The sequence below is a fragment of the Colletotrichum karsti genome (genome assembly GCF_011947395.1).
Source record: "Colletotrichum karsti strain CkLH20 chromosome Unknown Scaffold8, whole genome shotgun sequence".
In the NCBI taxonomy this organism is placed as follows: Eukaryota; Fungi; Ascomycota; class Sordariomycetes; order Glomerellales; family Glomerellaceae; genus Colletotrichum; species Colletotrichum karsti.
The window spans coordinates 620,740-648,204 of record NW_024065908.1 but is presented as its reverse complement, the minus strand read 5'-3'; the positions used below and the strand labels follow the sequence as shown (position 1 = coordinate 648,204).

At 56.2% G+C, this 27,465-nt stretch overlaps 8 protein-coding genes across 8 annotated transcripts; 3 read left to right on the top strand and 5 right to left on the bottom strand.

The window, feature by feature from the left end:
* Positions 1 to 202: 202 nt before the first annotated feature.
* CkaCkLH20_03334 (uncharacterized protein) lies at positions 203 to 2,581 on the bottom strand (the record flags this gene model as incomplete). The annotated part of the gene is made up of 1 exon (XM_038886053.1): positions 203 to 2,581. The coding sequence occupies one exon, from the start codon at positions 2,579 to 2,581 to the stop codon at positions 203 to 205; it is 2,379 nt and encodes a 792-aa protein (XP_038748562.1).
* Positions 2,582 to 7,584: 5,003 nt separating this feature from the next.
* Positions 7,585 to 8,619, bottom strand: CkaCkLH20_03333 (uncharacterized protein; the record flags this gene model as incomplete). Its single annotated transcript, XM_038886052.1, has 1 exon — positions 7,585 to 8,619. One exon carries the CDS (start codon positions 8,617 to 8,619, stop codon positions 7,585 to 7,587), a length of 1,035 nt encoding a protein of 344 aa, XP_038748561.1.
* A 1,064-nt stretch (positions 8,620 to 9,683) lies between these two features.
* CkaCkLH20_03332 (uncharacterized protein) lies at positions 9,684 to 12,359 on the top strand (the record flags this gene model as incomplete). Its single annotated transcript, XM_038886051.1, has 1 exon — positions 9,684 to 12,359. One exon carries the CDS (start codon positions 9,684 to 9,686, stop codon positions 12,357 to 12,359), a length of 2,676 nt encoding a protein of 891 aa, XP_038748560.1.
* A 123-nt stretch (positions 12,360 to 12,482) lies between these two features.
* On the bottom strand, positions 12,483 to 13,818 carry CkaCkLH20_03331 (polysaccharide export protein; the record flags this gene model as incomplete). The annotated part of the gene is made up of 2 exons (XM_038886050.1): positions 12,483 to 13,151; positions 13,219 to 13,818. 2 exons carry the CDS (start codon positions 13,816 to 13,818, stop codon positions 12,483 to 12,485), a joined length of 1,269 nt encoding a protein of 422 aa, XP_038748559.1.
* Positions 13,819 to 14,625: 807 nt separating this feature from the next.
* On the bottom strand, positions 14,626 to 17,065 carry CkaCkLH20_03330 (dolichyl-phosphate-mannose-protein mannosyltransferase; the record flags this gene model as incomplete). The annotated part of the gene is made up of 3 exons (XM_038886049.1): positions 14,626 to 15,053; positions 15,102 to 16,737; positions 16,808 to 17,065. 3 exons carry the CDS (start codon positions 17,063 to 17,065, stop codon positions 14,626 to 14,628), a joined length of 2,322 nt encoding a protein of 773 aa, XP_038748558.1.
* Positions 17,066 to 18,275: 1,210 nt separating this feature from the next.
* Positions 18,276 to 19,008, top strand: CkaCkLH20_03329 (endoribonuclease L-PSP; the record flags this gene model as incomplete). The annotated part of the gene is made up of 4 exons (XM_038886048.1): positions 18,276 to 18,444; positions 18,528 to 18,541; positions 18,616 to 18,819; positions 18,892 to 19,008. The coding sequence occupies 4 exons, from the start codon at positions 18,276 to 18,278 to the stop codon at positions 19,006 to 19,008; spliced, it is 504 nt and encodes a 167-aa protein (XP_038748557.1).
* A 517-nt stretch (positions 19,009 to 19,525) lies between these two features.
* On the bottom strand, positions 19,526 to 24,291 carry CkaCkLH20_03328 (p-type calcium ATPase; the record flags this gene model as incomplete). The annotated part of the gene is made up of 7 exons (XM_038886047.1): positions 19,526 to 19,588; positions 19,664 to 19,712; positions 19,881 to 19,946; positions 20,553 to 20,999; positions 21,046 to 21,449; positions 21,508 to 23,551; positions 23,606 to 24,291. The coding sequence occupies 7 exons, from the start codon at positions 24,289 to 24,291 to the stop codon at positions 19,526 to 19,528; spliced, it is 3,759 nt and encodes a 1,252-aa protein (XP_038748556.1).
* Positions 24,292 to 26,639: 2,348 nt separating this feature from the next.
* Positions 26,640 to 27,257, top strand: CkaCkLH20_03327 (RNA binding protein pym; the record flags this gene model as incomplete). Its single annotated transcript, XM_038886046.1, has 1 exon — positions 26,640 to 27,257. The coding sequence occupies one exon, from the start codon at positions 26,640 to 26,642 to the stop codon at positions 27,255 to 27,257; it is 618 nt and encodes a 205-aa protein (XP_038748555.1).
* Positions 27,258 to 27,465: the final 208 nt, after the last annotated feature.

The window sequence follows — 27,465 nt, the reverse complement described above, 5'->3', positions numbered from 1 at the left end:
AGTTGGGTGATTGTCCCGAACCGATTGTACAAAAACGCAGGGGGGAAGGCGGAGCGCCGACCCCCAAGAAGCCAATTTCAAGGCTGACTCCGTACCCAGTCATCAAATCATAAACCAATCCAACACCGTTGTAGTTTTTGTCACACTTACATATAGCCCTTCACGGGCTGTCATCGTATACATCGCACACTCCCCAGCACCACTACTGGGTGGGAAAGGTCTGGAAGTCGATGCTGTTCCAGTCAACGGACTGAAAGGGGTCCTGCGATGTCTGGGAGTAGCCGAGGCCAGCGCTGGGCACCTCACCAAACAGAGGCTCGAACGTCTTGGTGGCGTTGTTGGCCGGGAAGAGCTGGAAGTCATTCCCGTAGAAGTCGTTTCCGCCATTGCCGAAGTTGTCATCGAAGCCCTCGTCAACATCAGCCATCGAGTTTGGCGTATACAGCATGGCATTACCATGGCCAATCGGGGAGATGTGAGGAGCGGTTTGAGCCGGAAGCATTTGCGGCTGGCAAGAGGGAACAGACTGGTACATTGGGAAAGCCATGTTCATCTGCTTGTCGGCGAAGAGGGCACGGTCAGGAGTGGGGAGCTGGGCGTGAGCGGCGTAAATGTCGTCGTTCACGGTGAACTCGGGGCCCTCCTGGTAAGAGTATGGGCCAGTAGACACATCCGTGTTAGGGGTGTTGTGGTCCGAGGGGGAGAGCGACATCTCCAAGTCAAGCTGGTTGTCGAGCGGCTGCTGCATAACTTGGTCGAACTCCTCGTCAGAGATGTATGAAGGGAACTCAATGCCGTCAATGTGAGAAGCGAAGTCGCCAACAGGGCCGATGGAGTGCATAGGGAGCATCGGGTCGTTGAAGTTGAACTGGTTGTCCATCGGCGGGGGAGGAGTGGCAGCGCTGCTGGTGGAGGGTGTGGGCATGTGGTTGAGCTGAGGCGTAGCGTGGGTGACGCTGCCGGCCATGCTGGCAGGCTTCTTGCCGTTGGTCTTGGTGCGGACGTAGGTCCACTGGTGAGCCTTCTCCATGTGTTGTTTGCAGTTGGACTCGCGCTTGGACCTGTACGGGCAAGGCTTGAACAAGCACTCGTACATGGGGGGAGCGGAGGAGTGCTTGTCGTTGTGGTGACGGTCCATCTCCTTCTCGGTGGGCCAGCCATACTCGTGGTACTTGCAAGTAGCCACAGGGCACTTCCAAGGACGCGAGTGAGTCTTCTCATGCTTGGTCAGGTCGCAAGGACGCTTGAACTCCTTGTTGCAGCCGGGCTCGCGGCACTTCTTGGGAGCAAGCTCCTCAGGGCTGGCGTTCTTCTTGCGACGGGCCATGGAGCGCATGATCTCCTCGTCGTCCTCCAGCTGCTGGCTCAAGGAGCGCTTCATCTTGATAGGGGAGTTGGAGTCTTCGAGGTCAACTTCCAAGCCAGTGGCCATGGAGATGGCCTTGCCGTCCTTGCGAATGCGGACGAGCTCTGCAGGGCGTCCGTTCTCGGTGATACCTCCGTACAGCTTGATTTCGTCGGTGCTTGATGACATGTTAGCGTGGAAGAGCGGCGGGCGGGGGAGGGCAGCATACGAGTCGACGTCAATCTCAACGTCTCCCTTCTTGGCGGCGGCAAGTTGGTCTGCGTACTTGTGAAGCTGTTCGACGAGATCGATGAAATAGCCGTTAGTGTAAGGTCGGTCGTTGGGTCGAGTCTGTTCTCGGTCGCTCAGGTATTCCACGGTGGCTTGAATGCAGTGGATCGACGTCAGGCAGAAATCGAGGTACAAGGCGGCGGTCTTGGCCCTCTCCTTCATCAACAATCGATAAGTATAACCCCAAACGCCAGTTTCAGTCAGAGCTTGACTTACCGGTGCCATAAAAATAAGGGTCTTCTCGAGATCCCTCAAGCAAATGATCTCCTTGTCTCTAATGCGTCTAGGAATGTCGAGAACGATGGGCTCAAAGTCCTTCAACGGCTTGGCCTGGAGAGGACGGAGGATGTGCTCGCGAATGCGGTTGACGGCCTTGGAGCTGAGGCCAGCGACGATCTCCTTGGAGGCAGTGGCGACGGCCGACTTGGTGATGGCGGATGCCTTCTTTGATGCGGTGGTCGCAGGTTCTGTCTCGGCGGAAGGGGCGACAGAGGTGCCGAGTCCGCTGTCTGATTCATGGTGTCTCGAGGAGCGGCGGGTTCTGGGGCGCAGAATGCGACGTTCCGCTTCCTTTGACTTTTCCTTTGCCATGGCTGGGTCGACAACGGGAAGGTTGAGGAAGCCTCTAGGGACAGGAAGGCTCTCGTCGCGGAAGGACTTAGCCTTGGGAGAGGCGATGTTAAAGCTGGAGAGGGAGTTCTCGATGTCGGTGATCATCAAGGCGGCGCGACGGCAGTGGGCATTGACGACGTCGTCCAGGTTGGTCTGGGAGCGACGAAGGCTAGGAGGAGCAGCCAAGGCATCGTCTGTTGAAGAGGTAGGACTGGTAGGAGAGTGGAAGGTAGCGCCCTTGCGAAGGGTCATGTTGGTCTTAAGACTAAGGCCGGCAGGAGCCTCCGGGCGAGTCACCGGAGACCTTCGTCGAGGGTTGACGGAGACGGACATGGTGACGGTAATGACACGGGTGTCCAGAACTCTGTCGACAGGTCGAGTGTTAGATCTCTTAAGGGTTCATTCGAGTTGTAGGGCTGAAGAGGACAGAGGACACGGGGTGTGAGTCACGACCGGGATCGCGGTGGTAATGCGATGCAGCGAAGTCCTAAACTCTTGAAGCCAGTCGTCTCCAAGGTTTGGGATTGGTCAATGTGACGATGGTGGCGGCAAGAGTTTGAGACGGGACGAGACGGGGCAGGTCTGGACGAAGCAGATGAAAGGAGAGGGACCCAGTCTTACGTTGTGAAGTGATTATCGGAAGTGATAGTGTCGAGTAGGTATGTCGAGTGTCGGAAGACGGAAGACGGCGGCGAGGCGATTTAAGTCGAGGCCGAAATCAGTCTGCCTGATTTTGGGGTCCGGTCTACAGAATACCGGATAAGACACGGGGGGGATATGCGGCTGTTCGTCCCAGTCGTAACACGCGTCGGCGGAAAAGACGGGGGTGGAAGAGCGCAGAAGGGTGGATTGTGTGGTTTTGTGATGGTTGGAAAAGAGAAGAGGACGACGAGTACAGATGACGGTGTTGGTGTTGGAGGGGAAGAACGGCTGTTTAGTGTGGCGGCCTCAGTAGGACAGGTGCGGGCGGATGTCGAGTCCTGAAAGTCGAGGACGCGAGAGGCGAGGTGAGGAAGAAAGAAGAGATGGTTGAGGACGAGGAGGAGGATTCGGTCGAGGAAAGGATGGCAAAGACTGGGAAGGAGGCGGGAGATGGATGAGATTTGGGGGCGTGAAGGCGTGGAGGAAAACGGCACCAGCAAACCTGACCGTGGTTTGAAGTGAAGGTCAATCGATTGTCGAGGTTGATTAGAAAAGCAGGAGAGACTTGGACCGAAAGTGGACGTGAGCGGACCTGAGAGCGTCCGGGGGGCGTAGGCTGCTGCCTAGAGCCAGCTAGCCAATGAGAGCGTGTTGTGGGTGACGAGTGGAGGCGGAGTCTGGGCTTTGCGGACAGAGAAGGATCAGACCCCTGGTCGCTCCGCACCGCAGGGAACCTAGGGAAGCCCAGCGACGTACCGTACCGCTGAGCACCGCTGAAGTCGGAAAATGCATCGCTGAGAAATGGCGACACACTGGACCTAGAGAGAGTCTCACCCGTTATGCCCACCTGTCGGGTACTACACGCGATCCAAACAGAAGAGACACCGCCAGAGCAGACCCCGCTGTTATCGTCACCGTACCGCTGCAGCCGAATGTCTAAACTGGGCTGCGGTGGACAGCGACATGAGCACAGCCCCCGGAATTCGAGATGGATTAGCAGCGGCTACATTTCGATACCTTACGCCGAAGAGATGAGCAACAGCAGACCTGTTTGCTGGTCGATGTAACGGCCTCAAGTCAATAATAGCTCTTGCCCATACCCATACCCCAGATGCTGGTCTCTTGATCGCTCTTTTTTCTTGCTACGACTTTGATTCGGGACCGAATACCCTCACCAATGTCCCGTTCCGTCCCGTCAGCATCACTCACTCATCACCCCGACTCCGACACTGTATCGTCCGCCCGTGCCGGTTCATCCTGTAGGTCATCGTTGTTGTTGTTTTCGCTGGCGACGTGGACGGGACGCGCACAACACCTGAGGCAGACGAATTCTCCGACTCCTTACTGCTCAGCGCTTCAGACGGTCGACGCAAGCCCCTCACGAAGCATTCCGGAACGGCGCACCGGTTTAACGGCTGCCTTCTCCCGCCGGTTCATGCTCGAATTTGTTTGATGGGTCCATGACGCTGGAGTGAGAAGTGGAAACTGGTCTGGAACCAGGACCAGGCCGGTAGTGTTGGAGAGCACGGGTAGGCTGAAGTACGAGTTGCCATTCAGAGCATGGTTCCATAGCGTGACCCTTGAAATGAGACGGCGAATGGTGATTGAGGCCAATATGTCGCATTTGACTTTGGTTTGGCAACATCCGACAGTGTTTCAAAATTCAACGTTGGTTCTGTTGTTCGCTAGGTTCTCAGAGTAATTGTTGTCCTGCCACGATGGCCTCAGCAAGCCTATCACGCCGCTTATACAGATCGACATGAATATTGTGCAGGGGGCAGATGCTATGTAGCTGCGGATACACTACGACATCATCATCGTCTCAGCACGATGGACAGCACAATCGTAAAAGCACCGCGCAGCAGAATATACAGCACAGCAAAGCTTAGCTACCATTACAGCTTCACCGTTCGTGGCTGAGGCCGCTACCGGTACGGTACGTATCGTATCGTTAGACCGTACCTAGGACTGTAGGGCGGCACTAACAAGTCTTCCTAGGACATGATGGGAAAACATCAGAGACATCCAGGACCAAAAAATCGACGGCCTCATGCACGGTACTTTTAAGAATTACACCTCAATTTGGCCTCGCTCGCTTACCCCCGTCACAATCAGCCCATCAGAACCAAAGTCCCAAATCTGAACCCCGTTTCCATCTCCACCCGCCTGCTCAACTCAGCCTGGTCCATCACCATCCGTGACATGCCACTGGATCGTTTCACTCATCACTCTCCGCCAACCCGGGTCTGTCTCTGACTGTCACTGCCACTCTCGCCAAAACAAAACCCAATTCCGCTCTTTCGTCCCCCAATCCCTCCCGCCCCCAGCTACAACAAGCGGTGCCTTCAGCCTCCTCAAGCGGCCCTCAGGGTTGCAGTGTCGAGGTGTCGCAGTGACAGAGCTGCAGAACACACCCACTTGGTCTCCAATGCCACCCCCTGCCAGTTACCCAACTCGTTCGACTGGTCACTGGAATCATCACCTGGAGTCCTGGATCGTCTTAAACTGGATCCCAATTTTTTTGAGATTTGAGGCTGGACCCAGAAGCACTGCAACTTTGAGCTGGTCATCGAGGATTGAGCGACCGATGTTCCGCATACTGGCCAATCACATCACACCAAGTACGCTCTTCCCAATTCTGCAATCGCTGATTATGATTACCTTATCCATGTGGTCCGTGGCTCTTTCCATCATCCAGCATCCAGGGTCCGTCCGTCCGCGGAGTTTATTGCAAAATCCACCGCTCTCCGTCGACCGCGGCGGCCGACTCTTCTGATGATTCTCAGCAATCAATTCAAGGAGAACCGACATCCCGACTCTGTCGTTCAATGAAGCCCCGACCCACCGCCGATTACATCCGGTCCATCTCGGCATTCTCGTCCGTCAGTCGGTCAGTCAGGAATCAGTCACCCGACCCCGTGATCAACGACAGACATGGGTCGGAACCGCCAGCGGGCGCATTCTCTTTCGCTTCTCGTCCAACAAGAATATTGCATGCTACCTCACTTGCTCACCTACGCGGTACCTAATACGGATACTGCAACAAGTCTGCGATGGCGACACCAAAAGGACCGCTGAACCCTTGAACCCTCCCCGTCCAGTCTGACCAAGCACCTTGTCAAGGTGCCCGTCGACCGGTCTGCTGGTCTCGGTCGGTCGAATGACGTCCCTGAAAGACACCATCGCGGTCCCGATGGAACCGCTTAATTTGGGGGTTGCATCTTAACAGACCCCTCTGGCGTCCCTGCTGCAGCCCTTTACCATCTTTTTGCCGCCGCGGCCTTTTGTTGGTCATTTCGCATGTCCTCAGACGAGAATCGCAAAGATGCGAAGCAGCTGCGTAAGGACGTGGACATGCAGCACCTTGACTCGTCACTCGGCTTGCGTCCGTCGCATCTTGGCGCCCGAGCCGTGACGGCACTGGATTGCGCGGTCGCGCACATCAACATCCATATACGGGACGAGACACCACACGTATTGCCGTCGAGCCAAGCCCTCGTTTCCTGCACGGTACCTTTCTACGCAGGGAAACGACAAAAAAGGTCGCATGAGTATTCGTGCCTTGCCGCTGCATCCTCGCAGGAACACCAACTCAAACGGGCCGTCGCCAGCCAATTGCTCCTCGCCTGCCACTCTACACGCCTCCGCACGTAGGGCTGGTCGTCTGGGTCCGAACCGGTAGCACCAGAAGCAAGAAACTCCAGCCAAGCAGGCTTTCTGACTCAAAATCCGTTCTTCGGGAGGCTTTGAAACATAACTGCAATCGATGACTACTTCGTTTGCGCCGGCGTCCTGTCGCGGGCGTTGGCTTCGTCACCGTCTGTTCCGTCCCTGAACCAGCCGAAGCCCGTACCCGTCATCCCGTATTGGCGTCCTGGGGAGACTTGTGAGTCCTCAAACGCCCAGGACACCCTTCCATTCCACGCCGTCCTGAAGTCGCCAGCGAGCCCACGGCGCATTCCAATTGGTTTACGAAGTCGGTCTTGGGTGAATACGACACATACCTGCGTCTGGTAGGCGGTCACGAATCAACGGTCCCCCGGCCTCCAAGTCTGCCCGGTCGTCAGCCCTACGGGTCACCCTTCTTCCAACCAATCACCTTTGCAGAAATAGAGCAGCCTATCGCGAGTGCCCGCTCTTGCGGTCCAGCTCTTTCTATTCGTAGCTGCCGGCCGCGTTGTATCGCAACAAGGCATCAACATTTCTTGTCTCGATCAAGGTTTTGGGCGGGAACCGCAGTATATTGGGATACGTATCTTGCGTTTTGATTCCTAAAACCCATGCAGACGCGCGCCCGCAGATGTCGGCCCCATCTGATGCAGGAGACCAAAAAATGGGTGACAACCGACTTGGTAAACGAAACCTGTCCATTGACGCGCGGTGTCCAAACGCAACGTGGAGGCCACGAATCTATATCGTCAGGAACCGCTCTTGGCGTATCAAAGACGGCCGAGTTGTCCACTTCTTTATTCTTCTGCCTTGAGCTTGTTTCCGTTAGGGCCCAACTCTCTTTTGGCTATCCCGCAGTTCCCAAACCTTGCATGACAAGTTTCTCACTCCCCCATGTCGTGGAACCCGAGATCCGGGGCTGCACGGGGATTCCCAAGTTGATGGTATTCGTACAAACGCAACTCTAGCCTACCTTAGTTTGCGGATACATACCGCAGGAATCATGTCCAACCCAGTAGACCTACTCATGATCTGCCACTGCCACTGCCACCGCTACTAGTACTCATCTGCCACAGTAGCTCAACCTCGTCAATCAGCTCTTCCACAGGTAAGTCCGGGGTATACGGGGCCGGGCTCATGGTCGGCGCATGCCGCGACGAGCTCGCCGTGCCCGCCGTCGCCGCCGCTGGAGGGTCCCGGCTCCAAGTCTTCTCCACGTCCTCTACCAGGACGCTCATCGGGGGGTTCTGCAAACCCCCAATCGCGCTCCGTCCCGTTCTTCTCGGGGCGTCTTGGTTGTTGCTCTTGCTTCTGTTCTTCGTGAAGTCCTGGTTCTGCTTGACGTTTGAAACTTGAAGAGGTGCAGGCTGAAAGTGAGATGTCGAATCCTGATTCCTGAGCTGCGTCGTACGCGACGACGGGGCGACCACCGGGGCCGGAGGGTCGACGTACGGCACAAAGTCCCGACCAGGCCGTCGCGGGCTCCGCATAGTATCGCCGTCATGTCTTCCCCGGGGCTCTTCGGCCCGGTACGGACGATACGCCCGTTCCGGCGCCTGAATCCTCTCCACGTCCTCCTGCCTATACCCCCTACGGCTCCTCCTCCCGCTCTCCCCGTACCGCTCCGCGTCCCTCATCCGGACGTCCCCCTCTCTCTCCTGTCCACAACTCGGGTCAGCAAATGCACCAACACCCGCTCTCCGTCTCCGCGCGGGCTCGTGTTCGTCATACCTGTGTCTCCTATCGACGACCGCCCGCTCCTGCGCCCGCCAGAGCCGGCACCGCGGACACACGCCGTCGACCTCGACCGCGACGTCTTCGAGCCAGCAGTTCCTCGCGGTCGGCGGCGGGGTGCGTGTGGGCGACGAGTAGACGGCGGGGAAGCAGCAGAAGAAGAAGAAATGGAGCCAGGAGGCGGCGCTTCGTCTAGACGCCGTCGTCGTGCCGGAGAGGCGGCGCAGGCGCTCGAGGTGGGTTTGGCGTTTTTGGGCTTCGCAGTCTTGGTCTTCGGTCGTGGCGTGGTGGCAGCGGGTGTATATGGTTTTCTTCCTGTAGCACATTTCTTATATGGAAAGGGGGGGAAGGTTGTTTTGAGTGTGAGATGAGTGTATGTGTGACTGTTGTGTTAGTTGCGATTGGGGGTGACTGGTGTTTGTATGTTTGTTGATTATCGCCATCGTTGTTGACTCCTCTGCTAGTAGCGCTGATATATGTGCCACGATGTATTGTTTCTGCGGGCTGTGAACAATACATTGTCTCGGTTGTCTACAATAGTTCGCAATCTGAAGTTAAGTCCTGTTGTGGCATGGAAGATTCTATTGCATATCTTTGTCCTTGGAGTCATCAAGGACATCATTGTCCACAGAATAGAAGCGAAGTACTCTCGTAGTTATACTGAGAAACAATGTGTTTGCTGTGTGTGTCACATCATAACAGTTTGACTTGCTGGTTAATTCCTATCGAAAGACTCCGAAGCCGATATCTGCTTGAGGAAACGTTTATGCCTGAACTCTCCACTCAGCCTGAAGATGGCCCGACTGTCTTGGTCAACACGATCGCCAAGCTTCCCTCGTCATGCCAGTGTGCCTAAGTTTGTAGTGTCGTGAAGTTGTTCCTTCAATACATCTCAGAAAGTCAACCTCAACTTTGGCAAACGTCAAGCAAAACATCGGCAAAACTTTTCTTCAAATGAAGCCTCAGACGTTCAAGTCGGTCCGAAACATCATCGATGAAAGAGGACCAGGTGATAATGCTCTTGTTCTACTTTGGAACAGGCCCACGGGTCTTCAAAACGGTCTACTCTGTTACTCAGTCCACACAATCAACCCAATCAATCGTCAAAGGAAGTGTGGCTCGTGAGCCTCAACACAGTCCATTCACCCTTTCACCGCGCACCTGCCCCTTCTTTGGATAGGCTCCCAAGGGGGAAGAGCACAACCAGAAGCCACAAGAAAGAACCGCCGCTTGTCGAGACAAGGAACTTGCCAGCATCTGCCTGCCGTCTTTGACTCAAAGTGAATCAAAAAGGGGGACTCAACCTCCCACATTCTGCAATCCAGAAAATCATCATCGACCAACAACGGCTAACAAACTTCAGAACCGGGGAAAACACTCACCAAACATCATGTCTTTCCCATTCTCTCTCTTCTCCCGCTGGACGGGAAGACAGCCCACGCCCACCACGCCGATCATCGCCAGACAACAGCACCCCTTCGGCTCAACGTCAAACCTCACCTCGACTTCGACACCGTCGTCCCCAGGAAGCCCGAAGCGCCCGACCAACACCACTCCATCGGGATTCATGAACATCCCGCTCGAGATGCACACCCAGGGTATACGAGAGACGCTGAACTGCGTCGACGGTGGTGAGTCCCCCTCATCCCTCCTCGCCCTCCGCCGCCTCCAGGCCGAAGCTGAAAGCCGCGCGCGCACCAGACGAGGCGAGGCCGACAACATACTCCGCGCCCTGGCAGTCGTCCGCAGCAGCGGCAGCAGCGGCAGCAACACCGGCAACAATAACACGCCCGCCACGCCAAGGGTCTCCCAGGTCGAGAGCGGCCAGGACCGATACCGCGACGACAGTAGCAGCGGCGAAGAAGATGAGGAGAAAGAGGAAGAGGTAACGGGCTCCTCGGTGCAGAAGGACGGAGCGAAGGAAAATGTAGCTGACGCGGGAAGCAGGATGACGAGGACGAATTCGAGGGGGATCTCGCCGGGGGGTGGGGGCTCCCGTCCTTTTCCCCCGGATTCTTCTCGGGAGGCGACGGGAGAGGCGAGTGGACTCTGCTCGAGGACCGGGGCGACGACGCCCGGTGCGGCTCTTCCTGTGCCCACGGACGAGGAAAGACGAGATGGGTGGCGGGAGGCGGGGAGTCCGGCAAGGAGCCCTTCCGACACCTCTGAGGACGGCCGGGAAGAGGATCTCGAGACGCTGGCGAGGCGGGCGCTGGACGCCTACCGCGAGCTTTCTCTGGGATCCCCGACATCAAGCGACGACGCCTCCGGGCACAGTTCCGACGACGAGGTTCATCAGAACACTACGCGCCCGATCACCGCCCTCGGCTGGTACGAGGACGGGGGAGGGAACTCCTCTACCGAAAGCATCGCGGCTCAGTCGTCGTCCACCGAAGAATCCATCGAAGAGCAGAGAAATGCCCAGGCGAGGGTGGCGACCGTTGTCGGGATGGCCTCAGGTAGACCTCGGCTGATCATCCAGACCAACCAGACCACGCGCTTACAACGACTCATAGAAAACACCGACCAAGCCGTCGACATCGACGTTTCGGGAGGCGTCACCCTCGAAGCCGGCACGTACGCCTTCAAGTCGGAAACCGCGTCCTTCCAGATCACGATACGATGCGACGACGGGGTCAGCCTGGACTACTCCAGCCCCCCCAGCGCCGGCGTTGAGCGCCGCTGCGTCGACGAAGACCCCTCCCCGACCACGACCGACGGGGACATCGACGACCTCCTCGATCACTACTCCAACTCGGACGAGGACCAATACGAAGATGAAGAAGACGAAGACCAAGAAGAATACGACGAGACCGAAGACGAGGACTACCTCACCCCCCGCGAAGCCCCCTCTCCCCTCCCGCCGACCCTGGCACAAGGCATCGATCTGCCCCCCTTCTTCCCAAACTCCCCCAACGCCCAACGGCCCCTCGACATCATCAAATCGGGCCTCTCCCTGCCCCCGACAACCTCCCACCGGGACCTCCAGGACCACATCGCCCGCAACTCGTCCATCATCCGCTACCTCGCCCTCCACCTCGTCCCCGGCCCGGACATCAACCCCGTGGAACACACGACCGACCTCGCCGAGCCCTCCCTCCAACCCGAAACCCGCAGGCGCGGATACACCCGCCTCCTGCAGGCCATCCGCTCCGTCTACTGGGACTCGGGCGCCGTCAACGACATGCTGAACATCGTCGACGCCCTCTCCGCCTCGAACCGCGGCCGGCGCCGCCGCGATACCATCCCCGTCTTCCGGAAACTCCGCTCCGGGGACGCACGGCGCAAAGGATGTCTCACAGCCGCGCAGGCCCACCGCCTCGACGAGCTAGGCTTCTCGCTCCTCGAGGTCGTCGCGATGAAGGACCTCCCCAAGGTCGTGAGCCTCGGGTTTGTGGGACGGCTGATCGAGGCCGCGGAGACGGGGGCGCTGGCCATCGCGAGGGAGTGCGATATTCTCGACGAGGACGGCGCGCTGCTGGAGCTCCTGTCGGATGTGGAGGGTAAGGTCTCGTCCAGTAGGAGCGAGGGCGGCGGGAAGAAGAGTGTGGTTGGCATGCCGAGCGGGCTGCGCTGTTGCGTTAACATGGACGAGGTCAGTGATGTCCAGAGCGAGGAGGAGGATGAGGAGGAGGATGGCGGGATGATGTTGAGCGTGAGTTCGTTGTCGAGTCAGCCGGAGAATGAGGAGGATACGGAAGAGAGGGCGGATGTGACGGAGTCCAGCCTGGGCGAGCTGGAGTCTCTCTCCAAAGACCTTCAACAGTCCGCAGGTCCTGACGACGGCCCTCTTGGTGAGGAAACAGTAACAGACATCATCGGCAAACGACCCATGCTCTCGAGATCTGAAGGCAGTTTTCGGGCACTGGATAAGACCGACACGATCCTGGTCGACGAGGAAACCAAGAACAGTCCCGGGTTGACGCGCTTCTTCCAAGAGATCGGAGCGACGCCGGTCGTCGATGCGGATACCACAGTTAGACACAACATCATCCAAGAAACCGACCATACTTCTGACGAAGAGCAGTCTTGGGGCTTTAATCTGGGAGGTATCTTGGTAGGGTAATTAGCAGACATATAGACTGGAGTCCGGGACAAAAGATATTGGACATCAGCTTCACTCCTCAAAAGGGCCATTCTCCCAATTCAAACATTGTACGGGGTATCATTTCTCTATCCAGCACGCTTCTCAAACGTGTGCCCAGCCGTTATACACGAGAACCTGCCCCTCGTTGATCAAACAATCGACCCCCTCCTCCCTCCTCCCCTCCCCGCCCGCCTCCCACTCCCGCACCCTCTTCCTCACAACCCACTCCTTGACCCGGTCCGTCGAGAACAACCGCCTCAGCCTGCCCTCCCACACCCCTCTCATGACCCCCCACACGCCCACCCAGCTCCTCCCGTCGTCCTCGGGGTGCGCCCACGCGTACGCCGGCCCGTTGTACCCGACCCGCACCCTCGGGTTCACGAAGACCCCCAGCGGCCCGCTGAGCGGGTTGTCCACGTGGATCAGGCAGCACTCGCTCGCCTCGAGGTGCTTCTCCTCCGCGAGCGAGTCGGCCACGGCGCGGAACCGGAGCCGCCGGTCCTCGGCCGTCGTCAGGAACGGCGCCGCCGCCATCGCCACGATGCCGTTCCAGCAGCTCCGCACGGGGACCGCGTCCGAGTACCTGTCCACGAGCGCCTCCCGGCTGCGCCGCGAGCGGAAGTACGGCCACGTCTGCATCAGGTGCGCCGACCCCTCCGAGTCCCGCAGCGCGAAGGTGTCGTAGTAGTACGGCGGCTCCGAGAAGTCGAGCGAGCACGCCGCGGCGTACTGTCCGCGGTTCGTGTCCAGTAGCGCGAGGACGTCCTCGGCCTGTGATCGGTTTTCCCCAAGTCAGCCTCTCGTTCTGTGCCCCCTCCATCTCAAAGCAGAGACTCACCCTGAAAACGACATCATTCAAAAACAAAACCTTGTCAAAAACCTCCCCTTCCGCGCTCAACCTCCACAGGTCCCTCAGCGTCCGGTTCCGCAACCCCGCGAGGAACGGGATCCGCCTCATCTCCCTCTTGCCCCTCGGCGTCACGATCCACCCCTCCCTCGCCTCCCCCTCGGCCGGCACGTCCTCGACCTCGTGCTGGTGCGTCCTCTCGTCCAGCACGACGTTGCGCCGGACCCCCCTCCGCCCCAGCTCCTCGTCCAGCTCCCGCAGCCACCTCTTGCTCTCGTCCCAGCTGCCGCTCTCGTACACGCTGACGTAGACGTTCTCGCGCCCCAGCGCCTCGACGAGCCCCAGCACCGCCCCGTTCCAGTGCTCCTTGATCAGCCCCGCGCTGTTGTAGTGCATCCCCGCGACGTACACCCTCTCGGCCCTGCGCGGGCGGGCCGCGGTCTCGCGCGCCGTGGGGGCCGAGGTGATGACCCGCTGCAGGCGGAGGGCGTCGAGGAAGGTGTAGGCGGCGAAGAGGAGGACGAGGTTGCGCAGGGCCCTGGAGCGGAGGGCGCGGCGCGCGGCGAGGCGGACGCCGGTTAGGAGGCCCATTCTCTTTCGATCGGTCTTTGAAAGGTGAGAGAGACGGGGTGTTGGTTGCTTCGTTGGTGTTGGTGTCGGACGAACAGGCCCGACCGGGATGGTTATGCGTGTTCAAACGACGAAGGCACGCGCAAAAGACCCCATCGATGCAGAAGATCAATCCATTGGGAAATTCCAAAGTTCCGTTGCTTCTGCCTTGCCTTAACCCCCCCCAAAACGACGACGCTGGCCAAGAGGGACAAGACCGACCCGGTCGGTTAGCTGTCCTGAGCTTTCCCGCCAAGGGGTCCAAAAGAACCGTCGGCTAGTCACACCGAGTGGTCAGGGGAACTGATGTCATTGGTTGACAGGGCTGACAGGGGACATATTTGGGAGCCTGGAGAAGACGAGACGTGTCTTCCATTGGTCGCTGAAGGACAGCTCATCCCCGCCTCCCGCATTTACAGGGATGCTTGGGGCGCATCAGCCTCGAGGCATAATGTCACTCACTACTAGGTACTATATTTATGCTTATGCTTGGAGACATCACGCGCAGTCCGGTTGTCATGGATGATTCGGAACTTTGTAGAAAAGCCATTCTGGAGCTATTCATCAACGCAAAGAAAACTAGTCGTACACACCCCCAAAGCGTCCCATTTGTTCGTCATCTCGTCTTACATTCACAGCTGAGCCTCCGTCCCTGAAATGGCTTCTGCTTTACTGTATTTCCTCGACCTGTCATTTCGGTCACTGGAGTGAGAGTCGGTCCGAAATTTGGAGCAACTTCGTCTAATATTGTGTCACGCCCGCGAAAGGTTCGACTGCGTCGTGCGCCGCTTATTTGGCGAAGTGCAGGTCGTAGCCGAGCCACTTGCGGCGGACAACTTGCTCGACGGTCAAGCCGGGGTAGCCGTACGTCAGCGGCAGGAAGAAGTACCAGCCGGCGACGGCGACGGCCAGAATGACACCGCAAGCGATCCAGGCAGGGAGAAGGCTCTGGCCGGCGAAACGCTCACGGGCGCTGATGTGCCTCTTAGGTCCATCGCCCTTCTTGTTCTCCTTGATGACTTGGGCGCCCTCCTCGGGAGCCGGCTCTGCGGTGAAGATGAACTCTAGGAGAGCTCCAGCAACCAAACAAGAAGCCAAGTGCGCCGGTAGGTAGTGGTGGAGGAAGAGTTGACGACCCATCAGGTAGAACGGGAAGTAGTGAGTGGCCCACGCGAGGAAGAAGAAACCGGTGGAGTTGTACAAACGCGAACGAGTGCCTGCAAACTGTTAGCTGTGAACATATGAACCGAGTCTAGTGCACTTACGGTGGTCGAGAGCGTCGATACCCCGTCTAAGAGAGACCTGGTCCGCACCAATGATACCGGCAAAGACAGCCAACAAGCTGCTTGCCAGCCACCAACCGACAGGGTTACCGAGGAAGTAAATCTGCTGGCGGGTGTCGTTCTGAGTCCAGAAGCTGACACCGCGGAGCAGGAAGGGCCACTGCCAGGGCTGACTGGCGTAGGGGTGGCTGCTGGTCAACTGGTTGTTGTGCCAGAACATGGAACGCTGCAGCTCGAACCACTTGCGGAAGAAGGGCAGGGTCTTAACCTCCTTCTCCGGCTTGTCGCGTCTCTTGGAATCCGCGGGAATCGACGGGAGGTCCTCGACGAACCAGATGTTGGAGCTCGGGGCCAGCTGCTTGTTTCCGTTGATCTCCTGCTGCTTGTGTCCCCATTCGGGCAGAGGAGTGGTGTGGGTCCACATGGCAACCTTGCTGGGGTTGTGAATCAACTTGAAGTGACTCGAGATACTCTTGAATTCTTGACCAGGCTTGCCGTTCTCGACTCTGATCTCGAAGAGCGTGTCCTGAAGACGGTCGCCGTAGGCCTCGGTCAAGGGAACCGTGGTGAACTCCTGGTTGGTCGGGAAGTAGGGCGAGGCAACGTCGTGGGAGAGCAGGATGGTGTCAGTGCCCAAGTGACGAAGACGGACGACGTCCTGGTTCTTGACGGGCATGCCCATCTTCTGGTTGTCCTCCATGGGAATGATCTGCCAGTAGTTGTTGGTGTCGTTGAAAGGGTAACCGGTGACCTGCTGGCCCTGGCTGGAAACACGGCCGTCGTCGTAACGGAGGGGGTAGCGGTCCTCGTGGCTGTGAAGGTAGGTCTTGGTCTCCTTGTGGCGGAGGGTGATCGTATCGTAGTACTCGACAGTCAAGGAGTTGGCCAACATCACGTTGTCGCTCAGAGTCTCCTGGAACTCAGGAGTCATGAAGTCGTCTCCGGGACCAGAGCGGGTCAAGATGGCGAAGTGAACCTGGAACCAGAAGAGGTAGAAGAGGAAGGGCATGAGAATCAGGCCGAAAGCACGGGCGGCAAAGTGCTTGCCAAAGTCCGGAAGGGACAGCGCGCCGCCGGGCCGCTTGATGTCCAACAGGGCCCAGAGATCGATAATCACGGCCGAGCCGATGGTGACGAAAGCGAAGAGACCGACATACTTGGTCGACATGTCGGCGGACAGGGCGAAACCGGTAAGGATGAGCCACTTCCACCACTTGCGCGAGAAAGGCTCGTGGCGCAGCTTGTAGAACTTGATGTAGCAGAGCAAGCTGCAGGCCATGCAGAAGACCAGAGTGGCGTCCAGGAGGATCAACCGGGTCTGGCCGATGTGGGCGTTGTCGAGGAGGATGAGACCGGCGGCGAGAATGCAGGCGGGCAGACTGTATCCAGACTCCCACATGATGAGGTAGGAGACGGTGACGGTCAATGCGCCGAGGATGGCGGGCAGAGCTCGGAAGGCGACGTATGGGACCTTGTTCGCAATGTACGAGTCGCCAATGTTCTCGAAGTGGAAGTGTCCGTCATATCCAACAAGCCATCCCATAAAGGCAAAGAGGAGCTTTCCGAACGGAGGGTGAACATCGAAGAAGTAGGTTCTCTCGAGGTAGTAGGAGGCGAACTGTTGGGGGAGAGCATCGTCAGCTATTGCCACAGAGATGGGAACCAAAATTTTGGAGCGGCTGACGTACCTTGCCGAAGTGAACCTCGTCGAAGACGACCTCATTGGGATGGCTGATACCCCAGAAACGGGTGACGAAGGCGAGAACGGTGGTAACGACGAGACCGACAATGTGGCCGTTCTCCGCGCCGGCGCGCTTGGTCTTGTCGGCGGCCTTGCCCAGAGAGTCGGCGACGGCGTCAGCAGCGGCGCCGGCCGTGGCCCCCTTCTTGCCCGTGTTGCGCTGGCGAACGCTGCCCTGCGGGGAGGTGGCAGTCGTCTGCGCCATGGTGGGAATGGGAAAAAAAAGAAGACGACGAAAGGAGAGCTGCTCGAGGAGTTTGTCAGTTCAGACCCTCTCGGTTTGAGGTTGTGTTGAGAGCTGAGATCAGAAAAAAGTGTGGCTCCCCGAAAAAGGTCATCCAAATATCAAGAAGGACAGGTAGCTCCAATTGATCGACGAGTGGTACGTATCACAGCTTGGGAGCTTTTTGCTGGCGTGCCTCCAACGTAAGGGAGCAATTCAGGGGCTTGTAGCTAACTTACACGCTATGGGAAAAGTGGAGCGCGTCGTGCTCTCACGTCACGGTGATTGAAGAAGCTGTAGGGAAAACGAAGAATAAGAAAAAGGTTGAGGCTGTAAGGAATGACTGAAGAAGCTGCGAAAAGAAGAGAAAACAAATTCCGTCTCGCGACGCAGAAGATGGTGGTGGTGATGGACGGGGACGAACACGCCTCGGCCGGGGAGCTCACGCGGAAAAATTAATATGGGAAACCCCCTGGGCAATTGCAGAGTGACCGATGAACCTTCCCGAAGACTGGACGGCTTCGGGGGATAACTTGGGCAGGGATCAATTGGTTCGCTATTTGGTGGTCTGGACACTTGGCCAAAGTGAAGCTGCCTGGCCCGTAATTCGACGGAGCCGACAAGCACTAACAATTCTTTTTGGTGATGCTGGTGGCATTTGGGGGAGCTCCAGCCCACCTTCCCACGTCCCGGGAATGGCGTGTTAGTGACGATAAGATAAGGGTCCCTTGATGGATCATGGTGCCCGGGGCGTTTGGTGTCAATCTAACGGATACATTGTACGCGCAGGTTGTGGCTATACCAGCATTGTTTGCCATTTGAGATGTATGTAAGCGAAAGTAGAAGCTAGTTGTTAAATGGCGAATGCTTGATATTGTCAATTGCGCCTATCTGGGCTCAATTGGCCCTTTAAGTGGACAACATGCGAGCTACGACGATGAAATAAGTGAACCTCAGAATCATCCAAACAAGGCGTGTTCGACAGTTTTGTACGTAACCCGCCTCCGTAACCGCCAACCGCGCCGACGGCGAGGGGGAGCGTCACAACCCCGCTGCAACCCGCCCCGGCCCTGAGCGCCGAAGAACGGAGGCAAAGCGACGGCGGGGTTCGCCCGACGCTGCCCAGGAAGTCCCAACTTAATCCTCATCCCGTTCCCAATTGAACCCCTCCCAGTCTGCCATAACTTCCTCCATGTCCTCCTCATTGCTCCTCAGATCCGTCACCAGAATCTCATCTCGAGCCCTCCCCCGCCCGTCTCCCACCCGCGTCGTCATCCCGAGAATCAGAACCCAGGCCTTCAGCGTCCGCACCGCAAACATGTCCGACCAGTCCATCGTCTTCACCAAGAACGCCCCGGCCCGTGAGTCCTCACACACGTGACTTTCGATGTCATGAACCGCCTTGAAAATGAGTCAATTGCGCTGACGAGAAGTCGTGATGTAGCCGTCGGTCCTTACGTATGAGCCACCCACTTCTTCGGGAGCATCTACACATGAAAAAACGCAAAACACTAACCACCAAAAAACAACAGTCCCAGGCCGTCAAGACCCCCACCGCGATCTACTGCTCCGGCCAGATCCCTCTCAACCCCGAGGGCGTCCTGATCGACGGCACCATCACCGACAAGACCAAGCAGTGCATCACCAACCTGCAGGCCGTCCTGACCGAGGCCGGCTCCTCCATCGCCAAGGTCGTCAAGGTCAACATCTTCCTCGCCGACATGGGCGACTTCGCCGTGAGTCTCTCCCCTCTTTTGACGTTTGGTTTGTTGTGTTACGAGAGCCAAAAACTCACCAACCCTTCTTAGGAGATGAACGGCGAGTACGAGAAGTGGTTCACCCACAAGCCCGCCCGCAGCTGCGTCGCCGTCAAGACCCTGCCCAAGAACGTCGAGGTCGAGATCGAGGCCATCGCTCTCCCTTAGGTGCCGTTTATGACCACAGGTCCGAGATGTAGTAGTCTGTAGACCGTAATCAAAACTGTTAAACTTGAACTACCGTGACGTTCCCATCATCTGAACCATGTCTAAACCGTCTACCCCCTCTTAATCACAAGACGCTTCCGTAGCACATGCATGTTGACTACTCCTTCTTAGTCACAAGTCGCTCTCGTAATACGTGCATGGTGATGGCTGCATGATCGCATAGCAGGCACAACGAATCATAGCCGTGTAGCAGTTGATTAGTACTGACATGGAACCGAAAACTCCACAGAGTCCAACAGGCCATGGTTGTTTCCAACGTGCTCACAGATGAACCCACCCTTCACGACAAAAGAACCTCATGTAAGTAATAAGCAGAAAGGTAGTTGGATGTTCTACACGCCTCTCCGTCTATCGGTACAATCCCACCCCTTCTAACCACAAGCCCCTCCCCAAGCCAAAGCCCCGAGTGGCCAGCCCGTCAAGAACACGTCTCAAGAATCCTGTCCTATCGTCCCGTTTACTCGTCATCCTCGTCACCACCGGCCTCGACGTACTTGTGGCGGATGTCCTTCCATTGGCGCTGTTGTACCCAAAATGTCAGCACACGTCCGTCTCCCCCACGCAATTCTCAGAGATATAGGAAGGGTCTTCTTACGCCGCGGTTGAGGTAGTCCCAGTACTTGTTCATCGCACCGTTGAAGCCCCTAGATTGTCGCAAAAAAAGAGTCAGCAAACTGCGCCCCTTCTCACGTGATGTCCAAGAGTCCGTCCGATTCCAAATTCCCACGACGGCAAAGCCTTCCACAACGCCTGCCCTAGTCGTCGTTGTCATATGCTAGGTGGTCTCATTTCGGGGATCCGGGGTTCCTCACATCTCGAAAGCAAAGCCCGTCGCGAAGACGAAGCCAAGCATGGAGAAGTTGTTCTTGAAGAGGGCGCTGTGTCCACAGTCAGTAAGTCGGTCTCGCTCGTATCGTGGCCCATTTGACCGGGGGTTGTATTCGGTCGGGGCCGTCGGAGGGGGGACTTGCGTGTAGAAAGGTCGTGCGGCGGCCTGCGGAGGAGAGATGAGCGATTAGCCAATTGCGGTCGCGCGAGCGCGGGGAGATGCGCATGAGACTTACCATCTTGAATTTCGTCTAGCAAATGGCACTTCGTGTGGGTAAACGAGGGTGCTTCGATGCGGTCGGCGAGGCGGTGATCGTTGGAAGAGGAATCGGGTGGTTTTGCGGAGCGAGGTTCCTGACGAAATTCGCGATGTTCCGGGAGCGCTAGCTTTGCCGGATTACGTACGTTCTGATTGGCTGCAGGTTCCACCTCTGATTGGAAAAGTGATGACTAAGACACAAGCCACACAGACAATATCACAAGCCACGAAAGCCGACGTCTGTTCCATGAACATGAAGTCACCTCAACAACCGAAAGCAATGGGAAAGGTTTGCATTCAAAGGACTGCGTCAATGTTTACTGCAAATTACTGTACGAATTAACCCATCTGAAGCATCGTGTTCCCAAGCGTACTGCTGCTAATGCGCTGCTCTCACCGGTCCAGATGCGCCTTCTTCTTCGCCTTCACCTTGGCATCGTGCATCTTCTGACGGAACGGAATGTGAGTCTGAGCCCTGTTGCCTCGGAGACCAGTGAGTGCACGCAGAGGTGGCTCCTTGCCCTCGGCGAATTCACGATGTTCTTCCAGGCGCTTCTCTGAAATACTCTCTGGCGCCCACTTCTTGCGAATGAACCAGGGCATGCACGCACCCACCCAGTTGTCTGGGAAGAGTCGAATGAGGGCTCCCAGTGGCAGCGAGATTGCACCCAATCCAATAGATGCGCCCCATTCCCTGCCATCCAGCCTGTTGATTACGAACGCATCTCCGCCTACGAAGATGATCAATATCTGCCCACCTATCATGATCAGGTTGATGCCGATAAAGAACCAATTCTTGGTGATGTTCTCAAAGACGTTGAGCTTGTTGTCCAGCCGGCGATTGCTATGACTAGTTAGAGTGTGCAAAATTATCATGTTATGGAGCTTACTTGAGTTCGTTGAAGATTTGTAGCCAGACGAAGGTATTGAACACAAGAGTGTTCAGTTGTCGTTGATTGTTGTCACTCAAGCGATCACCGTCGCGAGGGTACCATAGTCCGCCGGCCTCGCCCACATACTTCAGAACGATTGTGATGACAAGTTGGACGATGGCTTGACCGATAATCATCTTAGCCATTCTCAATGTGATCAAGGGCGCCGACTTGCGTTCGGGCTTGCGGTCAAGTACACTGCGTGTTGGCGGATCTGTGGCGAGCGCGAGCGCAGCGAAAGTGTCCATGATCAAGTTTACCCAAAGCAGTTGAACGGCGTTCAGAACTGACTGTTGATTTGGGTCAATCGCCGCAGTTATGAATGTCAGAACGACGGCGGTCACGTTGACGGTGAGTTGAAACTAGGTAACGTGTTAGTTTACGTCGTGAGTTGAGTTGAATCATTGGATGGCCGCGTACCTGCAAGAACTTCTTCACGGAGTCATTGATGGCTCTGCCCCACATCATTCCCTTGACGATGGATGCGAAGTTGTCGTCCATCAGGATAATCTCAGAAGCCTCCTTTGCAACTTCAGTTCCTGCAATACCCATGGAAAAGCCGATATCTGCCAGTTTGAGTGCCGGTGCATCGTTGGTACCGTCACCAGTTACGGCAACAGTCTCTCCGAGGTCCTTGAGAGTCCGCACAAGGATTCTCTTGTCGTCAGGGCTCGAACGGGCTAGAACCTGTAGTCGTGGAACGATCTCTTTGAGCTCTTCTTCAGATTTCCTGCGAAACTCCGGTCCCTCCATGGCGATGCCGCCATCTTCGGGATGGTATATGCCGCATTCCTTTGCAATCGCCTTTCCTGTCAGAATGTTGTCGCCTGTAACCATGCGGACGACGACGCCTGCGCGAGTACAATCATTGATAGCATCAATAACCGTGGGTCGCAACGGGTCTTTGATGCCATAAATAGCAATCAGTGTCATGTCTTCGTGGATCTTGTTGAAGTCTGCAGCCTTCGGGTCGTCCGAGGAGACGGCTTCTTTCGGGGGCCACGACTCGAAATCCCGGAATGAAGAGCCAATCGTCCGCAGTGTCTGGCCGGCGTATGAGCTAATGGTCTGAGAAAACATTTCGCAGTCTTCAGACGTGAGGTCCACGACGTTAAGATCCGAACCCTTCGCATCATCCAGAACCTTGGTGCACTTGTCCAGAAGAATCTCAGAAGCACCTTTCACGTAGGCTCTGTACTTTCCATCAGGAAGTTTGACCACTGTGGCCATGTACTTGACAGCAGAGTCGAAGGGTACAACCTGGACGACGTTCGAGTTCGTGCGCTCCTCCTCAACAGGACCGGCGCCCAGTTGATCCCGGCAGAAAGTGAGGAGAGCGACTTCTGTCTTGGATCCGATAAAGGTCTTTTCTCCTTCATCGTCGCCCTCAAAGGCCGTAGAGTTGACCGCATTGCCCTGGATCACGAGTTGTTTTGTTTCTTGGCTAAGACTCTTGGTGAAATCTCCGAGAGAAACGTTCGAAACCGCGTTCGTTCGACCAGCGTTGGGATTGGAGTTTCCGCCTGCCGACTTCTCGGTCGTGGGCTCTTCGAGAGGAGCATCTGTACCACCGAAACTGACACTCTTCCCCAAAGTCGTTGCTACTACCGTCATCTTGTTTTGTGTCAGGGTACCGGTCTTGTCGGAGCACACGGTTGTCGCGTTTCCCATGGTTTCGCACGCCTTCAGGACGCGAACTAAGTTGTTGTCCTTCATCATGCGGTTCGTCGCGAACGAGAGGGCGAGAGTAACGGCAAGTGGCAGGCCCTCGGGTACTGCCACCACGACAATCGTAACACACGTAATAAAAATCTTCATGAATGCTTGGCCTTTCGCGTCTGCACTCCCAAGGTTCTTCAGGTTGACGAGAAACTTGATGAAAAGGACCACGAACAAGAGGAGGGCGGCAGCGCCGCCGACCTTGGCAATGAAGTCTGCAAGTATGTTGAGCTTCCTCTGCAGAGGCGTTTCTTCCTGTTCGGTCCTCAGTGACATCGTAATCCGGCCGTACGAAGAGTTGACGCCGACGGCAGTGACGATGCAAGTGCCCGTACCCTCCTGAATTTTGCTGCCAGAGATGATGAAGGGGTCCAGCTTTTCAACTTTTTGTTGGCTGGCGCCATCGTGGGCCACTTTGTCCAGTGCTTCGGAAACCTCATCAGCGGCGGTCTTCTTGAGAAGATCAGACTCTCCGGTGGCGGATGATTCGTCACACTTGACTCCGTGGCCGTCGATAAAGATCGCATCGACAGGGACTATGTCTCCAGTGTTGAGGTGCATCACATCGCCAACGACAAGCTCGTGAACGGAGATCTCGACTGATTTGCCAGATCGGATGACTTTGACCGTTCGATCGTCGTTCTTCTTGTTCAGGTTATTGAACTGACGTTGCATGTTCCAGTCATTGATTGCCCCGACGAAAACAACAAGAATGATTGCCACCATGATAGCCACACCCTCTACCCTGCTTGAAGTTAGAATGAAAGTTCATAACGAGATAACTGACAATAATACTTACCAATCAACTCTCGGCTCATTGGGTTCGTGCTGCGGGCCAAAAGACTGATAGAGGCCGAGGGAGAAGGAAACAATCGCAGCAATCGACAACAGAATGAGGATCTTGTCGTTGTAGGTGATCCACAGCAACTGCAAAAAGCTCTTCTGTTTCTTGTCGGGCAAGGTGTTGTCCCTGAATGTATGCTTGCGATCTGAGAATCCGCCGGTATACTCGCTCGGAGGAGGCGGGATGAAGATGTCCGTCTTCGAGTTTGGGTCTCGCTGGGGCACGCTGTCGCCAGCCGTGCCATATTTGGGTGCCCCTTTGAGGGCAGCTTCCTCGAACGAAACCGTGCCGTCCACCGTGTTCTCGTCGACGCTCAAACCGGTCTTTCTGTTGGTTCGGAGACCCTTTTCCAGACCGGCGAGGCCACCGAGCGCATAGAATGCGTTCAGGCTCTTGGGGTTCAGCAATTTGGAGAGCTGGCCTGGCGAAAAGGCGAACTTGTCACTCTTGGCGTTGAACATATCCTCAGTGCCAGGGTCCGGAGTTAGGGCATCCGCTGTGTCGAGGCGGAAACCTTGCGATTCATGATGATCCTTTGTCTTCTCAGACTCGATATCTTGCGAGTGTTGTTCGCTATTATGATCGCCTTTCTCGGCGATACCGATGCCTTTCTCGGCATCCTGATTATTGGCCGTCGCCATGCTGATGATGACTGGTGATTATTGTATTCGGTAGCAAACTTATCGATTGATTAGACGGGTGCGTAAGCCAAGAGTTATTAGTCCCATGAAAAGGGGGAAAAGATGTGGCAAAGAAAAGACGTGTTCAGCTAATGTTGCTTGACCAAGATGAAGAGGTGTCCCGGACGCACTCAGAGGCAGAGGACAATTACAACAACGAGGTCTCCCAGCGATACCGATGTTGCTGCAAGAGAAGGCACGACGATGGCAGTGAAAGAAGGAAGGAGCACGTCGAAACCCGGTAGATAGCTATGCCCAAGAAGAAAAATGACGAGCAGGCACAACAGAGCGAGACGGAGCAGAGGAGAAGAAACCGACGAGCAGTTTCGACCGAAGAATAAGAGGAAACTGCCTACTCCAGTTGCACCCTACCTTTGGGCTCGAGGCGCTCAGCAGATTGGACAGGATCAAAACAAAGCGAAAGCCAATTTCAGCTGCACCGAGCAGGCACAAAACACTCCGAGACCTAAGGTACTCTAAATCCTGCCTTGCATGATGTAAGGTATACCGAGGCCCTCGGTGGCATAAGCGACCAGTTTACTTGGAGAAGTCGCATCATTCATTAAACAAACAATGACGGAGGGGTGTGTTGTCAGGGTATTATCGCACACAACACAACAGGCCACAGAACCATGGAGGCCGCCATGTCTGTGCCAAGGTCGACGGTGTGCAGGGCTTTGACACTCGTCCAAAGAGGCAGATTGGCTCTCTGCTTTGCGCGACGTCCTACTTTGATGAGAGCGAGACCAGCAGGTCGCCTAAGGCTTGGCAAACGCGGACTGTGCCCGGTAAAGCTTGACTGACGGGACGAAGCTTGTCTTCTTGGCCATGGATGACTGGAAGGGGCGTTGCATATCATTGATGACGATGAAGTCCCTTGATCAATCAGCTCTCCTCTCATCTCGTGAAAAGAAAGCATATTTCCATCGTCTGGAAATCGTGATGCGCGACCAGGATAAGCTGTGTCCAGCATGAAAAGGTGAGCCATGGGAACTTCAAAGAGGCCGCCGACGCACCCTTCTTTTGACAGATCTGATGGGCGCGAAGATACCGCTCTTATGCAGACTCAACCAATTTCCTGCGTCATGCCGCTTGCGAAACGGCCCTCATTCGTCTCGCGGTGTGTCGGTGAGAGGAGCCATGCAATAGCCTGCCAGGGCATGCTACCATAGGTAAACAGACCACAGACGTGTCTTTGCGCACGTAAATAGCGGTGTTCTCCCTCGTTTGGCTCGCCAACGTCGAATGCGCGAATTCGCTTGGATACCCGTGATGAGACAGGGCCGTCGAAAATCCGCCTTGCGAGATGCAGCCGGAACGGCATGCTGCGTTGTTCATGTGCCACCTTGTCGATGTCATACTAGTCGTAGGCGACAAATGTGATGGACAAAATAAAATGGAAAAAACCTGGCACTACAAAGGCAAGGATTCTGTTGCAACCTCTTCAAGTTGGGATGACATGGAGAAGCGCGGTACTTTGTTTTCGACAGGAGACACGCCGGGCAGATGCAGGTCTGACCAGCCGGAAACGCGACACACGTGGCGTCATAACAACCTGGCTTTTCTTGCAGGGCATCAAGTTGAAGTAAATGTGCCTGCTGTCAATGGGAGATCAGTGGCGGAACGTGCCTTACTTTTATGTTGGTTGTTTCGTCTGCCCAAGTACCTAGGTACCTTGATATTCGTAAATGCCATTTCTGTTCCTGGATCCGCCAGATTGGATGGAAGTTGTTGCCCTGGCGAATCACAAGGGCATTGTGAGCAAGAAGGTTTAGACCCCAGAATGAGATGGTCTGTGCACACAAAATCGAGGAGGGGCGTTGTTTCGTTGTTTCGACCGCATCTTGCTCCCACTTTCTTTTTCGCTAAATCGTACCGGATCATTCGCACCGCTACCTACGTAACCTGCCTCTGTTTCCCCCGACATCAGCCGGATCGCATCCGATCATTGGCCCCGTGTGCCACCGTCAAACTGCCCCGAGAGCTGCAGTTGCAGTAGCTGTTCTGGAAAATACGAATGACCCGTGTGCCCGCAGTCTATTGCCTAGGTATTCACCCGGCCTACTTGGGTTGTGATTTGCCGCTGCCAGCCGATTGCCGTCAAATCACGAGCCGAGCCTACCTGAAGTGTAGCAACCGACATCAGGCTGAGTTGATACAGCTCTAGCCGCGAATTGGCTACAGCTCCGGTTTGCGATCTTTTCGATTCACCAATTTGACGTCAAAGCGCCCTCGACGACCCCTCGGTTACCCTGTTATCGCCGATCAACTCGACTTTCTTTCATCGCCGACGAAAGTGCCCAGACGACATGCCCTCCGAACCCACAAAGGCCTCCAACGCGGGCATCGTCACTGACGACGCGGGCGAGCGCCAAATCCCCGAGTCCGTACGCGCAGACGGCAGCACCCGGAAGGCGATCAAGATTCGCCCCGGCTACCGCCCCGCCGAGGATGTAGAAGTCTACAAGAACCGCACGGCCACCGCTTTCCGAGATCGCGCGACGAGAATTGGCATACCCGGTGCGGCTGGATTGAAGGAGGACAAGCCCGAGGCTTCCTCTTCCGCTGCGAGCAATAAGAATGCGAAGCGCAGGGAGGCTAGGAAGAAGGCCAAGGCCGGTAACGACGGCGAGGGTGACCAGGCTGCGAAGCCCGAAGCCGAAGCGTCCAAGCCCGAAGAGGTTGACCCCGAGGTGGAGAGAGAAAAGAAGGCTCGAAACTTGAAAAAGAAGCTGAAGCAGGCCAAGGACCTCAAGAACAAGAAAGAGGACGGCGAGACCCTGTTGCCGGAGCAGATCGCCAAGGTCATCAAGATCAACGAGCTCATTCGCGAGCTGGAAGCTCTTGGCTTCGATGCCGATGGTGAACCGAAGACAAAGACGGAGGATGGAGAGTCGGCGCCCAAGACGGACGGAAAAGACGCCTGATCCCCGAAAGTCGAATTTGTTGCTCAGAAATCTGATTCAATGCAAGATCGTACAAGATCCGTCCGCAATCTAGTATCCTCTCGACGCGCATCGACGTATTTAACACTATCTTCGACCCTGATGGAGCCTCGAAGGTCGAGGCAAACGAAACGCTTTACACCGCAACTTAGCATGCAAGAAAACCAGCAAGCAGAAAAGGCTCTGCGAG